Genomic DNA, 16,266 nt, shown 5'->3' with positions numbered 1-16,266 from the left:
AACCCCACACACACACACACACACACACACACACTCTATCACTCTCTCTCTACTTCCTCAGCTTTCTACCGTTTCATGTTTATTTTTATGGGCCCCGTGAATCCACAGTCAGTTCTACCCCAAAGCCTGGGTACCTTCCCCTCGCAATGTCATGCAGACTTGTGCTCTTCCACCCCACAGCTCCTCCCATCCCTCTCTTCCATCCCCCCTTCATCCTTCCTCTCTTGCTCCTCTCTCTCTCACGTGCACACATCCACAGTCTCTATGCTGTAAAACCTGAATTGCACAATCACAAGCATGACTTAATGCCTGTCACAGTCAGTCCCAAGAGAGTGTTTAGCAGCTTATGACAAATGTAATGACACTGTCATGATGCAAGCTGGGAAATTTTAATCTTATCATTCTATCCTGTGCTGCCAATGCCGTTTTCACAAAACAAATTTTTAAATCATTTAAAATTTTTTCTTAAATGTAGCTACATGTTTGAATGTATTCCATAGGCTACTCATTAAACACTGGGCAGCAGTATGTGTGTTTGCTTAAGGAGTGGCTGGGTAAGTTTCCAGAATCCCTTCCTCTCGTTTCCACGGTGACCTCTGATGCTCCACCTGTTGCGTTCCAATCGCCGGGGAAAGCGGGAGCAGGTCACGTGGTGTCGGCCATCTGGCAATCACATTAGCGCTCCTCACATAGCCATCGCTTATCGTCTTGGAAATAAGAATATGTTAATTTAATTAGAGCGACCCCCCCCCCCAGGTGCCGCACCTGTTGATTTGTTGATTTGCTTCGCGATATTGCCGCAGAGGAGACGAAAAATAAAGAACCCAGATTTTTTTTAAAAATATGGACGCCACACGGTGAAAATTGCAGGCCTGTACCCAGCTCTGGGAACCCTGTTCGGTGTCGCAAATGTTGACCGCTTGCAAATGGCAGAAATCCATCTAGAAAATTGCCTGAAATTTCCTGGGGCCACTTCAAGTAAGATAGCGCCACGAGCACAGTAGGACACAATAACAGCAACAAACACCCCCACTCCCCTCCCGAACAGCTGTCATCGGCACTAGGAGTCTCATTTATATATTTTAGCGTTGCTGTTCTCTCCCTGCCTGTTGCGGCTAGCCTTGGTTCCAGGGCCTCTTCCCTCCGTTTTGCTGTCTAAGTTGCTCGTCGTCTCCTGGACCGCGGGCCGGCTTCCGTTAGGCCCCGGTTTGGTTCCTCCATTCCCTTCGCTCCGTTTACTCGTTTAATGTGTCTGCTGAGACCACTGCATCCCCGCGCCCCGCAGGCACGAGGTCAAGCTCAAGGACATAATTGGACATGTTGTGGTTTTTTTTTTTTTTTTTTTGTTCCTGTAATTGAATTAGGCTCCACGTGGCGATAAACGAGCGATTTAACGGTAACCCATAACCATGAACGAGGGGCTCTGTGGGAGTGTGCCGCCTGCTATTAAGCCACTGCATCAAAGTCCGCTTCATTTTTATTTCAGCGAGGACGATTTTATTGTGGAAATAATCCCTGTGTGAGTTTTAGTGGGACTTCGTACTCATTGCACGATGGTAATTTAAGCCACGCTCTTTCTGACGCAGAGCGGAAATGTCACCTGATTGATTGCTCAGGAGAATAAACAGAGGCGCAAAATAAAGTGATGAGTTACAGGTTGCCATGTCAGCCCATGAAGCTCTCCAGCTGTAGAGCAGGTTATGTAGGATGGGCTACCCCCTTTTGGACACTGAGTGCCCAATATTGAACCCACCCGCCCCCGCCCCCGCCCCCCTTGTTCTGGCAACCTTCATGTGCACTCAAGCGAGGAGGCGTGAAAGAGAGATGGGGAGAGAAAGAGAGAAACGTCAGAAAGAATGGGAGAGACAGAGAGAGAGAATGATATGGGTGGGAGAGAGTGCGATTGTGTGAGAGAAGGAAAGAAGGAATGAGAGAGAGAGAGAGAGAGTGTGTGGCAAAGGAAGAGAGAAAGACTGTGCTCCAGTTTTATCACTTTTATTTTCATCAGTTGTCCTTCCTACCAGGCAACCAATGAGAATGCATGGATTTAATCAGACCCATAGCCAAAGGAAGCAAGGTGGCCAATCACAGAGAGGTCCTAACAAGGACAGGGCCAGCTGCTAATACAAGCAAGCTAAGGTCCTGCTGCACCTTTCGTGGTTAGCCAGAGTGCTCCCAGTGTTTTAAAGGGCCAATTATCTTTTCATGCTTTAATTTCTATGCGGACAGAAAAAAAATGGTCTGAGTAAGTCTGCCCATATTTTCTGAAGCATTAAATCAGCGTCAAATTTGCAGATTAAAAAAGACAAAGAGAATATTTATTGAAATTGCTTTTGAAGGCCAATTGATTTAGCTGACACAGAACGCTAGAAAGAAGCAGCTGGGTTCTCCATTTTAAATCATCAGTGATTACAGGAACAGTGTCACTGCTGCTGCTTATGCAGTTGCTGCTAGCAACCGGATTGACGGGGGTGGGGGTGTGGGTGGGGGGGGGAATGGTTATTCAATCTGACCACTATGGTGGTTTATCCCAGTGCACAAATTTCTGGTTTCTTAGGCCTCATCATAAAACACACTGTCTCTGGAAAATAAAGACTGTGACCCCCATTACCATAATGTTCCAAAGTGACAATATGTGAGATGGGTTATGTTAATATGTGACACTGTCCAACAGAACTCATACCGAGCTTTGGAAAGAGCCTGCTAGGGCATGCCGTTTTGCTGGCTACACTCTGTCCATTTTATGCTTTTCTCCCTGTACCACACATTTATTATTATCATTATTTTTATGATTATTATTGACTGAATTACAGATCAGTCTTTTCACCTTGCAATCTGACAGAATGTTGAAAGTACTGGAGCCGGTTCCAGACAGTATGTGTGATGAGTTTAATTAAAATCCATGGGAACTCGAAAGCGCCACAAATTGCAAATTTTAAAAAACCACTTAAGGTCTCAGCCACCTGATGGTAGAAAGGCAACAGTAATTTCAAAAAAGTCACGCACAAAAAGAATAAAAGTGCTTTTCGAAGCAGTTGGCCTTTCTGGCTTTAAAGAATAGCATTCCGCTTCAGATCTGGACCGACTGCATGAATGCACAGCTCTCACAGCAAGCCCAGAGCTCTGGGGTTGCAGCATGTCACACTGCATGTGCAGGCGTGAGGTAAACCGAGCGATCGGATGAGACTGTTTCTACGCTGGAGAGGACATAATAGGCGCACAACAATGGCGAGCCGTGATGTTCATTAAAAACGGGGAAAGAAACAGGAAGTGTTCGAACCCTCAGAGCCCGCAGGTCCGTTGAGTCAGAACTGGGAGTACAAACACGGCACCTTTGATAAAGAAGGCCGTGATTTAAAGAGACAGTCAAAGAGAGTGGGAAAGGCAGGATGTGACCTCACTCAGCAAGCTCTTCCATCTTGGGTTTTTATGCGTATATATATATTTTTTTCACGCGTGGAAGTGTTTGCGACGCTACTCTTTTGGCGGATCGTCGGACAGATCCGCACGAAGCGCTCGGCTACTTAGCGCTGACCCTAATTCCCCGCCGTCGGCTATCGTTCCGGCACCAGGGGCCCCGGCCCTACAAACCGCCGTGCGGCTGTCGGTGTTGAGACGTGTTGAGTCGTTAAAGCAGATTACGCTGACGGGGCCGAAGAAGCGCTTTAATCCGCTCGTCCGCTCCGCAGACCTCCGCTGACAGATCCCTCTCCCGGGCCTGTTTTTGCATTCTGCAGTGGCGAGGTAGGCGGGGCCAGGATGTCAGCTGGCCACGCTGACCAATCAGCTGCCACTTCGCCAACACCGGCCCCAGTTCCTTCTCTGCCCCTCTGAGGTCTGAATAAAAATACAGGGACCCCATGATGCACCCAGAATTCCTTGGGGCGTTGTGTGCTATGATAGGATAACGAACGAAGCGTGCCTCCGTGGCATGTTTGCTTTTAGAGGGCCGGTAAGTCTCGACAGTGACTGAGAGAGCGAGGGCAGGAGGAACGTAGTGTGCCTGTCTCCTTGTGTTTCCCTAATTCCTCGCCAGTGGAATAGTTACTCAAGCGGTGAATGTCGGGGGCGTCTTTCTGAAACTCTGCCTGAGTGCCGAAGGCACATCCAGTTCCAAATAAAGTAGGCTATATTGGATTTCTGTATGCATCATTTTAATAATGTGGGGTCCTGAGGTGACTTTGGTGGAAGTGTCTGCTTCCACATGAATTCCTGACATTAAGTTTTGGAGGAAGTGACTGTGTTCCGGCTACAGAGGCAGAAAGCGCCTTCTGTGAAATTCAGTGGCAGAGCTGCACTCAGAAACTCAGACTCCTTTGCGCCCTCGATGTCCGAATAAAACATTTTCCTCATCATTGTAATTCAATATTTAATGCGTTGGCTGAGCCCGCTAAGTCATTTACACTTAACCGGGGCCCAGCCCTGCAGGATGCATTAGGTTTACACTTCAGGCATTTAGCAAATTCTCCCATCCAGAGTGACTTTCACGCTGGACTGACGCAATTTACATTCTTTACGCACACTCTGTTTATACGACTGGATATTCACTGAAGCAGTTTAAAGATGTTAAATATCTTGCTCGAGGGTACAACGGCAGCGCCCTACCTTTGAATCAAACCTGCAACCTCCCGAGTTATAGTACAAGCTCAGTTCCCTAACCATTACACTACGCTGCCGCCCTATTGGCTTGGACAGGGAAAAGATTAAAAGGAAAACAGTAGTGCTGTTGCTGCACGTTCTTTATCACCACCCATGTCAAAAGTCCCATTGCTGTGAAATATTACCTTGATGCAGCATATCGGAACACATTATGATAATGAATTTTTTGAGGCATTAAGTAGTGCTTGTGCTGGTGTCATTTAATCCTTATGTATGACCTTTGGAGAGAGAGAGAAACACACTGCAGGTGCTACAGGCAGCTACAGAACATGTGTAATATATCATCTCATAAAACATACAAGTCTAGAATAAGCAATGCCTATTGCTCTGTGTACAATACACCTGTAACTGTGCCTGTATCTTCTCATGGATTTTCAAAATGGTGTGTGGTATGAGCCAGAGATTTTCACACATTACCATTTATAAACCAATGTGTGAAAGAGACTGAATGTACAACTGTGTTAATTAAGTAGACTCTTAATTAGCTGTTACATACAGCTGTTACAATTTTTTTGATTTACTGTGCAGGATACTTTTGTTATCAAAGGGCAAAAAATGGGCCTATCTCTATAAAGTACCGAATTTGGGTCCTGGTCTGCCAGTTGTATAGTCCTGGAGTTTTTTCCCCATGTTGCTTCATTGCGTATAATGATTTAAAGCTGTTGTGATAGGAAAATGCTTACAGGTGAGATGATGAGCATGTAAGCAGAGCACGGTTATAGTCCTAGAGTATGTATGGGCCTGACACACTCCATCCTTTCAGAGCCTTAAACCAGGACCAGGACCAGGATATATTGTGTATAGCTGTGCTGGAATTGGATTTGTAATGAAACGGTGATTATGAAGTTAAAGTGCAGACTGTCAGCTTTCATTTGCGGGTATTTACATCCATATTGGGTGAACCATGTTGGAATTACAGCCCTTTATATCCATCCATCCATTATCTATTCCATCTATGTATATATGGAATGTCTGTGAAGACAAACTGTGCTTGCATTAGTTTGTAAATTAGTGTTAAAGGCGAATGGTGATGGATGATAGATCCCAGTCTCTGAGTGATGAAGGTGTGAAGGTATCTGGACTACTCAGAGTAGCTCCTGAGCTAGCAGGAGCTAACGTCAGGCCAGTAAGATACGCACTGGACTGCAGTCATGGCAGAGCCACTTTGTAAAAATGCCAAGTGGCGTATTTACAGTGGATTGCAAACATATTTGCAATCCCCTCTGAGATTTTACCTTCTGCTATGCCACAAAAAGATTTCCAAATGCATTTATTTGGATTAGAATTTTCTAAAATCAAACAAATTTGTGGAACTTTCATTTCTCTGTGGTGGAATAGAGGACTTATAGAGGAATAAAGGAATGCATCTTAAATAAAAAACTAATTCCAAATAATACATTTTGAAATCTTTTTCAGGGCACAGCAAAATGTGTCTACTACTTTTGCAATCCCCTATATTTAGGAATTTGTACTGAGAAGAAGTAGAATTTAGTAGACGTACAGTACACAAGTGAATCTGTCAGACTCTCAGAGTAGTTGCATTATCCGTGTTTCCATGGTCCTCTTATAAATGGCAGAGAAAGCAGCTTTTATAAAACAGCTTTCTCTTGAAAATTGTCTGTATCCAAGCAAAGCTTTTATTAGTTTAATGTCAATTGCAGCACTGAAATGTAATATAATGGTAATGGAAGCTGTTCTTTGTGTCATGTTTGAGGAAATCAAACATTGTCATGACTTGGCAAAATCACTGCACAGATCCCTGCGTTGTTTCAGAATTAAAAGCTTTGATGTGTGCTTCTTTATATTTACGAGAACATCTTTGATTGATTTCCGTCCCTCTGCATTCACCTTGGTTTCTCTTAGTTTCTGTCCCTTTCAGTTTCTCCATTTCATGTTCTCCATCTGAGGGTTCTGCCTGGGCATTTGCATAACAGCCAGTGTTATAGAGAAACGCCCTGGACTTTGTGGGCGTTGGACTGAGGGGGGGGGAGGGCCAGTTGTTGGCGGGAATAAGCGCCTGGCAGCAATGCAATGCGAGACCGTGCCAATAATGACATCACCTCCCGCTCCACGCTGTGGAAGTGACACAGGGATCAGCAACTTTGGGGCAGAGTGCGGCATTTCATTACAGACCAGTCAGTTTCACCTCTGACCAAGCAACAGTCACCTGCTGTTTGTTTTTAGGGTGCCAAGTGGCATACAAAGATTTCATCTTTGTTTTGGCTGGGGTTCAGCCACTGAAGGTACTGTGTGTAAATGCCTGTGTGCGTGTGCATGTGTGCGTGTGCGTGAGTGCGTGAGTGTGTGCGTGCGTGCGTGTGTGTGTATGTGTGCATGAGCTTGCGTGTGTGTGTGTGTTTGTGCATGTGATCACTCTGTGATGCCAACAATGTACTGGGTACTTCCCTTGGGACCTGTGCACTCCTAGGGGAGGTGATGAGGCTTCTGGGAAATCACAGACTGAGCCCCCCCAACATATACTTCCACATCAACACACACACACACATCAACACCAACCCCTCAAACTCTATACACTGTACCAGATGTATTCACAATGCTCTTAGATATGATTGGAGAGTTTAAAAAAAAGAGTTTTATGTTACTTCTCTTACCGATAATCTAAAAAATTTTGCATAGTTATGGAAGACCATAAAATCATTAGCTGCTACAAATGCCTCCTCTTCTCTTTCTTGGTAAATTATGTTGGATACTCAGCCAGTAATTAACAAGGATGATATTAGCAATCTTTTTAACAAACATATTATATCTGCTGGTCATATTTTTAATGATCAAAGTATGGGGTCACCAGGATTCACTAGGTCTGAAGTTTCACCACCTTCAGATGTAACTGAGCCTTTTGCTTTTAGTCCTATTTCCTCTGCTCATGTTCTTGAAGCATTAAGGAAAATGTAAACGTTCCCACGTTATCTTAATCTTGGCGCTTGTTTGTTTGTTTTGATCATTGTCTTCGCTCTAATGTTGGCCTTCTCCAAAGGGAATATTATCGCACGATGACACAGAAGAGCTCGGTCAGCGACATCATCTGGAAACATGACTCAACAGAGAGTTTAGTGCGGCTGGCTGCGGTTTCCCCCGCACAGGGGACATGTCTGTGTGTCAGCTCGGCTCAGACCAGTCAAACAGACGCTGTTTTCAAAGAGCATCGGGAGACAGCAGACTGAGGGAGCGACTGAAAGTGGAGTGAGAGGGGGAACAAAAGACTGAGGGAAAATGATGGGGGGATAGAGAGGCAGAGAGAGACGGAGAGTAAAAAGGGAGAGATTGCTTTGACTTTGAAAACCCCTTTTTTTAAACTGCTGAGAAGGATTGTTTACAAATCCATGGCATGCAAAATAAGTCCATTGCAGGAAAAAAAAATAGGAATGTGAAAAAGAAATAAACGGGGACAGGGCGTTTAAGGATGTTTATTTCTTAACTTCACTTTTTGTCCATTTCAAACTCTCATTCCCCTTAACCGCCTGGGACCCTGCTGAAAAAAAAAAGTTTAGAGCATTTTAATTTTTGTACATGATGCAAGTGTCTTGGATGCCAAAATCATGTTTCAGTGAAAATATTAACAAAAAATATTATTTATTTTACTTTTATTGAATTTCCCAGTACTTCACGACAGTACTTTCCAATGATTATAAATAAAAGTTTGTGTGTGTGTGTGTGTTCAAGTAGGAGACAGAGAGAAGGGGATAGAGAGGGAGGGAGGGATGGGGAGACAGAGAGAGGGAGAGAGAGTGAGAGGGGGAGAGAGAAAGAGAGAGAGAGAGGGAGAGAGAAAGGGATAGAGAAGGAGAGAGAAAGAGGGAGAGAAAGTGAGAGGGAGAATGAAAGGAGGAGAGAGAGAAAGGGAGAGGGAGGGAGAAAGAGAGAGAGAGAGAGAGAGAGTCTTCCCAAGGTCTTTCGCTGACACCGTATCCAGGGAGCTGTGTGATAAAAGCCTCTTTGCCTCCCATTCATCTCAGGGGAGATTAAGGTGTTTTTAATGCAGCGCCAGCTCCAGTGGTGTGTCCCAGCGCGGGACTTATTTGAATAGCAGATGCTCCGGCCATAAAGCTGAGGTTTGACGGGGCGTGCCCCACACCTACATGGCTTTTGACACTGCTCAGGGTTCCCCACATAAATCACCCCGGTGACCTCGCACCGTCAGCCCGTACAAGCGTTGTATTTGTGCGCCTTGTCCTCAGTGAAACACACAGCTTCCAGGTTCAGCTTCCTTTAAACATTCACACACACAGAAAAATGGCCCTGAAACGTGGGCTCCCCGTTCTCCTTTTTAATCTTCTTTTTAAATCTTCATCATTTTCTCATTGATTTTCACATCACTGCACGCTTTCCGGTCGCACAGATTCAGGACTGAAATTAGTGGGAGAGAAGGAGAGTGAGTGAGAGAGAGAGAGAGGAAGGGAGAGAGAGGGAGGGAGAGGGTGGGAGTGAGGAGGAGGAGAACGGGGTAAGAGAGGGGGAGTGACAGGGAGAAGGCGCCAGTGGCTGCTATTGCAGCGGCAGGTGGTGGATTGATGTGCCCGTTTCAAAATCTGACAGTGCCTGCGCCTCCCTCTCATTTAGTCTTGTTTATGGCTGTAATGGGTGGAGATGAAAATTTTAAAAAAATAATTAAAGGCACCGGACTGACTCCTGATACCGCAGCACACTGAATCACATCACCTCTTTACAAGGCACCCTTGTCCTTTAGTGGCAGTGCGAGGAAAGGCTGGAACAAAATTTTGGATATTAGGCTACAGATTTTAATAAAAGGATGTGGGTGCTGCAGTCAAACGGTGTGATGTTCTGTATTTGTGAACGAGAGCCGTGTGGCTCCTCTGCAGCGCTCCTTTACCTTCACATTCCGTGAGCCACATCAGAATGGGTGCTTGGCTACCTGGACTGGTATACTCTTCTGTACTCTTGCTTCACTTAAAAACCAAATTGCCTTGATGACTCATGTAAAGGTCCTGTTTAGGCGGCTTACGTATGTATTTATGTATTTATGTATGTACGGTATACAGCCGGGAACGTGGTCCTCAGGTGGTTTGCAGTAGCACTTTTGGCTGTTGGAGTCGCTGGCGCTGCCTGAGCCGGGTGCCGTGTGGACACCTCTGGCCTCTCTGCCGTAGCGGTCATTGGCGGTTGGCGCGGTGCTGAGGAGCGGCGGCTTTGTGAATCGCTCTCACGGCACGTCGCGGGGCGGAATGGCTGGCGGGGCTTGGCTGCTTTGCCCTTGGACCCGGCACTTAACCCGAAACGCTTCATCAACGTTCCCCGCAGCGTAGCACGCTAATGGGGAAACCATAACTCCCCAGGGAAGGGAGCGCATATAGCTATGTCATACCTTAATACATGTGCCTATTAGTGCATATAGCTAATGGCTTCTTATTTTACTGTTCATTAAATGTTTATAGGCGTTCAAGGTCAAACTGCTTCTTTGAATATGCTTATGGATTGCTTCTGTGCAGTACCCTGAGAAAACACAACTCTCCATTTACCATTTTTATTCTTTAGCCTGGTTTCAGCTTCTCTCTGACTATGGCAACTGACTGTGTGCTTTCCTCTGAAATGATATTTAATATTATTCAAATGATTATGTTTATAAAGTCAGTCACACCAAATTATCCATTGATAAGCCTTCCTAAAACATGCATGACGCTTTACCAGAGTGTAGAATTGTATTATGAATGATTCATAAACATGTTATTAAACATTAGTTAAGGCATGATACATGAAGACTTTGACAATACATTTCCTGAAAAGTGTGACCATAAGTGTATGTAATTAATCTGCACACTAAGTGAAATCAGCATTCCAGCAGTATATTATATTTTGATGGACAGTGTCTCATTATAACCCAGTGGTATACGTTTATAATTAACACACTGCGTTCCTAAGGTATGGAGAACAGGCAATTACAGAGACTTGGAAATGCAGCCTTGCTTATGCTGCAGCTCTCTGTTCTTGTAGGTCAGGTTATAATGAGAGACTGAGCTGCATTTCCTGTTCTACTCAATTATAACACACCTTTCAACCCACTTATTCCACAGTTAACGATAAGGGATTTATTGGTAGGTTTATTTTATGTGCGCTTTCATGGTATATGATTTTGACCTTGTTCTAAGAAGAAATTGTTCTTGAACAACTCTTAACCATGTCACATAAATCAGAGATACTGATATGCAGAAAAAAATAGCATTTTCAGTTTTTATGGCAGCTACTTACTGAAGCATTTATATATATATATATATATATATATATATGTATCTAAAAAATGTTATAAAAGAGGAGCAGTCTAAGGTGAATCTGTGTCGTGCTGTTATCTGTCTGTCGGTTAGCCTGCTTTTTGTTCGCACCTGTGGTGACTAAACGGCGGTACCCCAGACGAGAGGATGATAACATCAGAGTGAAAAGTGATGAGCTGCGTCAGGCGTGATGGCGGTTTACCCGAACGAGGCCGCATCGGACAAAATCAAAATCAGATCATCTTTGCTCCTGTATCTGCGGAGTCAGGCGCTCTGGATGAGGTAGCATCTGCTAAATGCCAGTAATATAAATGTGTTTTTATAATGTGGCTGAAACATGAAGCAGCGAAGAAGATTCATGTTGCAATCTTTTTTGAGCGGAGGCTGTCGTGTAGCACACGGGTTACTGACAGCGATGGACGCTGTGAATGGTTGCTTTTTACTGGAGAGGAAAGAGCAGTGACACTGGAACCAGAAGCGACGGAGACAGAGACAGTGAAGGATTTGGGCGCGCTCACTGTGACCGTACGCTGTCCTAACCCCCTGCCCCCGCACTTGTCTCTTCTCTCCCCTCTCCGCAGACTGCCGTGTTGCCATGACGACCGAGGAGGGTCCCGGAGTGCCGGGCGCGGCCCAGGTAGGGGCGGGGCTCTGCGAGGACTACGGCCCCGCCCCGGGGGATGAGGCCATGGAGGAGGCGGGGCTGGGCGATGATGTCAGCAGCGACCTGGGAGCCCTGGTGGTGCCCTTTCCGGAGCTGGCCCCCGTGGTGTTCTTCTGCCTCAAGCAGACCACCTGCCCGCGGAGCTGGTGCATCCGCATGGTCTCCAGCCCATATCCTTTAGCCCCGAGAAACGCTGAGCCCATTCACAAAGCGCGAGTACAGCTGCGCGGTCTCCCTCCTTCGCAACATGGAGCGCATTCACACGTGTGAGTACAACTGTGCGGTCTCCCTCCTGCAAAACACTGAGCGCATTCATACACGTGTGAGTACAACTGTGCGGTCTCCCTCCTGCAAAACACTGAGCACATTCATACACGTGTGAGTACAACTGTGCGTCTCCTCCTAAACACTGCCTTCATCACGTGTGAGTACAACTGTGCAGTCTCTCCTACACTGACCATTCATACACTCCTTGGTTCTCTGAACCTGAGCATTCTCACGTGTTGAGTACAACTGTGCGGTCTCCTCTTAACCCGCATTAACTGACTGGTTCTCCGAACTGAGCATTCACTGCGCAGTCTCCTTTTACTCTGTGACGTATTGAGTTCTTTCACATTTGAGTACAACTGCATGGTCTCCTTTAACCCCCTTTAATACTGAGTGTATTCACATACGTGAGTACAACTGTATAGTCTCCTTTTACCCTGAGAAATGCTGAGCGCTTTCACATGTGTCAGTACAACTGCACAGTCTCCACCCTGCATGACGCCCGTTCAGTTCTTCTCTGGTGTCAAAAACTTGATATCCTTCACAGAATTTGACTCTGACACTAAGATGTCAATTCTGAATTTCTGTCATCGGTTACATTGTGGTAGATTGATATGCAGTGTCACCACAGGACAGGGCGATGGTTTGAACGGAAACTCTGATCTGCCTTCCCTCGGATGGCTCATCTTAGTCACCGAGCTCACCAAGTCAGGCCACCAGACCAATCCAGGTGTTGTAAGCACCCGAGACATTGGACCTATAAATAAAGGGAACCTCTGTAATATTCATCAAATACATATTGAGAAGTCCTGTTTTAACATGCTAGGAACTGGCGGTGTTGCTGTATATTTCCTGTTATGATATCCTTCTCTGGACCCTTATATCTGCTCTTTTCCTCTTGCTGCCAGCCCCAAGCTGTTGGTCCCATAGCCATTGTGTCCTGCTCCACATGTCTGCTTTGCTCCGATGAGGTTTGCTCCTTGATGAAGTCAGTGCTGCTCTTATCTGGCTCATAGATCCCATCGTAGCCCTTTTCCCCCTGCTGATAGCCTCTCCCAAGTTGTGCGATTTGGGCCTGTGTCAGGCCCAAATCCCACAAACAGTGACAGTGCCCCTCAGCATGTATCAGATACCTTGTTCACGCTGGGCTCTACTAGAACTGATCTAGGGTCAGGTGCATGGTGTCTGTTCGAGGGCTCGCGGGGAAAGACGTGCACAGCCCCACCTCACCCAGCTTGGGTTTGAACCTTTTCAGCTAGAAGCTTTCTTATCTGATCTGGATGCCTGCTGTACGCCTGGCAGCTTGTGTCCTGTGGAGAAGCTGGTGGAGAGGCTCATTAGTTACGTTTTAGCAGATGCTCTTATCCGGAGCGACTTACACAATTTATACTGCTGTATGTACACTGAAGCAGTGCAGGTTAAGTACCCTGCTGAAGGGCGCAGTGGCAGTGTCTTACCTGTGGGTCGAACTTACAGCCCTTAGGTTACGAGCCCCAGCTCTCTACCCATTGTGCTGCACTGCTGTCCTGACCGTGACCTGTTCAACAGCAAATAAGACTGCAGGATTACTGCACTTTTCTAGATCTGAACCGTCAAACCCCGTCTTCAGTTCAGCTGTCAGGAAAAGGGGGAAGCGACGATTACTCCTAATCCCAGCTGACATTCTACGCTGCGTGGGAATTACACCGAGTCGGCGGACGCCTGCGCGTGCCTCGGAAAGCACGTGAGCCTGCGTGCGTGTGCAGGCAAAAGTGTGTGAAATCAATTCTGATACAGTACATTTTCACAGAGGCTGTGCCTCCTATCCTCTCTGTGAACTCATATGAACGCAGTTAGTGTTGAATTAATGCTGAGGGTTTTACTGTGTGTGAGTAGGTGTGTGTGTGTGTGTGTGTGTATGTGTGAAAGAGAGAGTATATGTTTTATGTGCAAGACTACACTCTACTGTGTGTGTGTATGTGTGTGTGAGAGAGAGTAAATGTTTTGTGTGTATGCGAGTCTCTGCATGATACTGCATTCTACTGTGTGTATGTGTGTGTGTGCGTGCGTGTGTGTGTGTTTGTGTGTGTGTGTGAGTAGCAGATTGAATTCAGCAGGCTGCACGAGGGCGAGTACAGCAGTGTTTCAGATAAGAGGAAGCTATCCTGCTCAAAGCCATGCCGGCGCGCTTCAGGCCAAATTGATGTGTCCGCACTCCCAAGATAACGGCTCGGGTCCTCCGGGGTCCGAGCCAATCCCGCGCCTGGGGACGAGAGCAGATATCAGGCACACTCGACTCTGCCCGCCGCCACAGGTCCTCCATCTGGCAGCCCCTCCGACTGGACCCAAACCGCCGGCGCGTGCGGAGACGCGGAGGCGCTGCGACCCTGCAGGCACACTGCGGCATGCTGGGACAGGGACTTACGGCGGCCCCGGTGAGCGTCATCCGTTCTCTTAACGGGCTTAAGTTTTCTTTTCTCTTTCCGCTGTAAGGCGCCTTTGTGACGGCCCCTCTGTGGAAGGCGCCATGCGAATTTGAAGTTGAAGCTGGATTGGATTGAGTTGGGCCGCGGTCACCTTGCTCAGCGAACAGTCCCGCGGTCTGCGGCGTCGGCATCGTGAGCTCCTAACCGATTCAGCTCTGTCGTACAGTCGCTGCCCCAACCCCTACCACCCCCACCCCCCCCCAATCTCCCCACCTCCCCCTTAATCCTCGCATGCTTAATGTGGAATCTCATTCACGTATGCATGCGTGCGCATCGCGGCGCTGCCGTCTGCCGTGTTCCGGCGCACGCAGCCGGCCTTGTCATCTGCATTTCTGTCGCCGTCGGGGAGCGGCGTTCCCGCGGTGGCGTGCTATGCGGAACGGGCGGGCGCTCGCGGCAGAGGCGCTGCGGCTTCGTTAGCGGTGGAGGGGCGGGGGCGCGGGCCTCGCGGTGCAGCGTTGCGCGGCCCGGCGCGCCTCCCCTCCCTGCTTTTCGTTAGCGACGTTCGGGCGGGGCGCCCAAAGCTTTCAGGAGCCCCGCCGCTCGCGCTTACCGCCGCGGTCTCCGGCACGGGCTGAAACTCCCTCATCACCCGGCCAATTAGCTACGGGCCGACCAAGAGAGAGAGAGAGAGAGAGACCGGCTTATGCAGCATCTGGAGAGGGAGAGAGAGGGAAGGTAAGAAAGAAAGAAGGAAGGTGAGTGGCAGAGGCAGGGAGGGGAAAGAGAGAGAGGGAGGAAAAGTGAGAAGGAGGAGAGAGGCGGAGAGATGGGGAGAGAGAAGGGGGAGAGAGAGAGATGCGGTAAACAGGAAAGAGGCATATAGGTAGAGAGGAATAGTGTGCGTGTGTGTCTGTGTGCGTGAATGGTGGAGGAAGAGAGAGGGCCAATGATGCGTAAAAGACCCCCCCCCCACTCCACCCAGCCTGTGTGACTTTAGATAAGGCGACAGGCTGGAAGGATTCATGCTTCAGTGCTATATAACTTTAAGAGGCACTACACATAATTACAATTTAATGTGTTCACTCTTTTAAGGAATGTTACTTGTGTTATTTCTGTCTGTGTTAATCCCTAAAGCATGCTGTCATAATTTACCAGCATAGCGTTTTCTCATGCTTCTTAAGTCAGTTTTGGTAATGATCCATTTTGTCAAAGCGCTGCTCATCTTAGCAAAATGGAGACCTATTTCAGAAGCGGAGTGTTGGTCATGCTATATATTATAAGTAAGTTATATAATTAGTACTTAAACAACACATCCATACTTATGCTACTATTACTTAATATGCATGTTACTACTACTTTATAAAGCCTTCATAACCAATTGCAACTCTTTATGACAACAGACATGGAACGCTTGCATGTTACGTAAAAATTAAACCATGCACAGGAAATAAGTGGTACATCTTATGCATTGTCCTAGTGACGGATGTGAGAGCAGTCGCTGGTTTTCCACTGTCCCTTCAAATGAATGAACCTTATAAGCTCTGCAGGCATGTTTCTGATGGGAAGCCACCCTCCTTAAACAGGATAAGGCCCCATAAGGGTTCTCGTGTTGGGTGCGCTGTTCCTTTCCATTAAAATGATAGACCTGGGCTGTAAAGTCAGTTCTAAAGAGCCTGTTAGTTCTCAAGGAAAAAGGGTTTAAGGCTTTGGTACAATGAAAGTCCTGTTAGGCATTGTGCCAGGGTGTTTTAATAGAGGTGTACGCCAGAGTGCTTTTCTGAAGTCCCACTGCAGATTAGAAGACAGGAGATTCTACAGACTGTGCTTACTGCTGAGGTATTGATCGCTGAAGATATGATGATTTTCTGATGCTGACATAGCGGGTTTTCATGGCACCGTGAACCCAAGTATCCGTTTTGCCATCTGTTGTGCGGGAGACAAGAAAGAAACTGGGGGTGGATTAATTGTATACGGGCCTGAGATATGGCCAGCTTCCTTTCAGACCACGTGCTGCAGGCGATTCATT

General features: G+C 47.0%; 1 protein-coding gene across 2 annotated transcripts in view; it reads left to right on the top strand.

Annotated features, from left to right (window-relative positions):
* The window catches only part of LOC135243392 (voltage-dependent T-type calcium channel subunit alpha-1I-like), a 191,283-nt gene that overhangs the window by 34,703 nt on the left and 140,314 nt on the right, over positions 1-16,266 (top strand). For both annotated transcript variants that reach the window (XR_010326624.1, XM_064315181.1), the window contains exon 2: positions 11,483-11,735. Coding sequence is in view for 1 of the 2 variants with exons in the window: in XM_064315181.1 (XP_064171251.1) it covers positions 11,497-11,735 (239 nt within the window). In the remaining variant the exon portion in view is untranslated. The remainder of the gene's footprint in view (positions 1-11,482; positions 11,736-16,266) is intronic.

This window comes from Anguilla rostrata, chromosome 17 (genome assembly GCF_018555375.3).
Source record: "Anguilla rostrata isolate EN2019 chromosome 17, ASM1855537v3, whole genome shotgun sequence".
NCBI classification, from domain to species: domain Eukaryota; kingdom Metazoa; phylum Chordata; class Actinopteri; order Anguilliformes; family Anguillidae; genus Anguilla; species Anguilla rostrata.
This window is presented reverse-complemented; position numbering and strand designations above follow the sequence as displayed.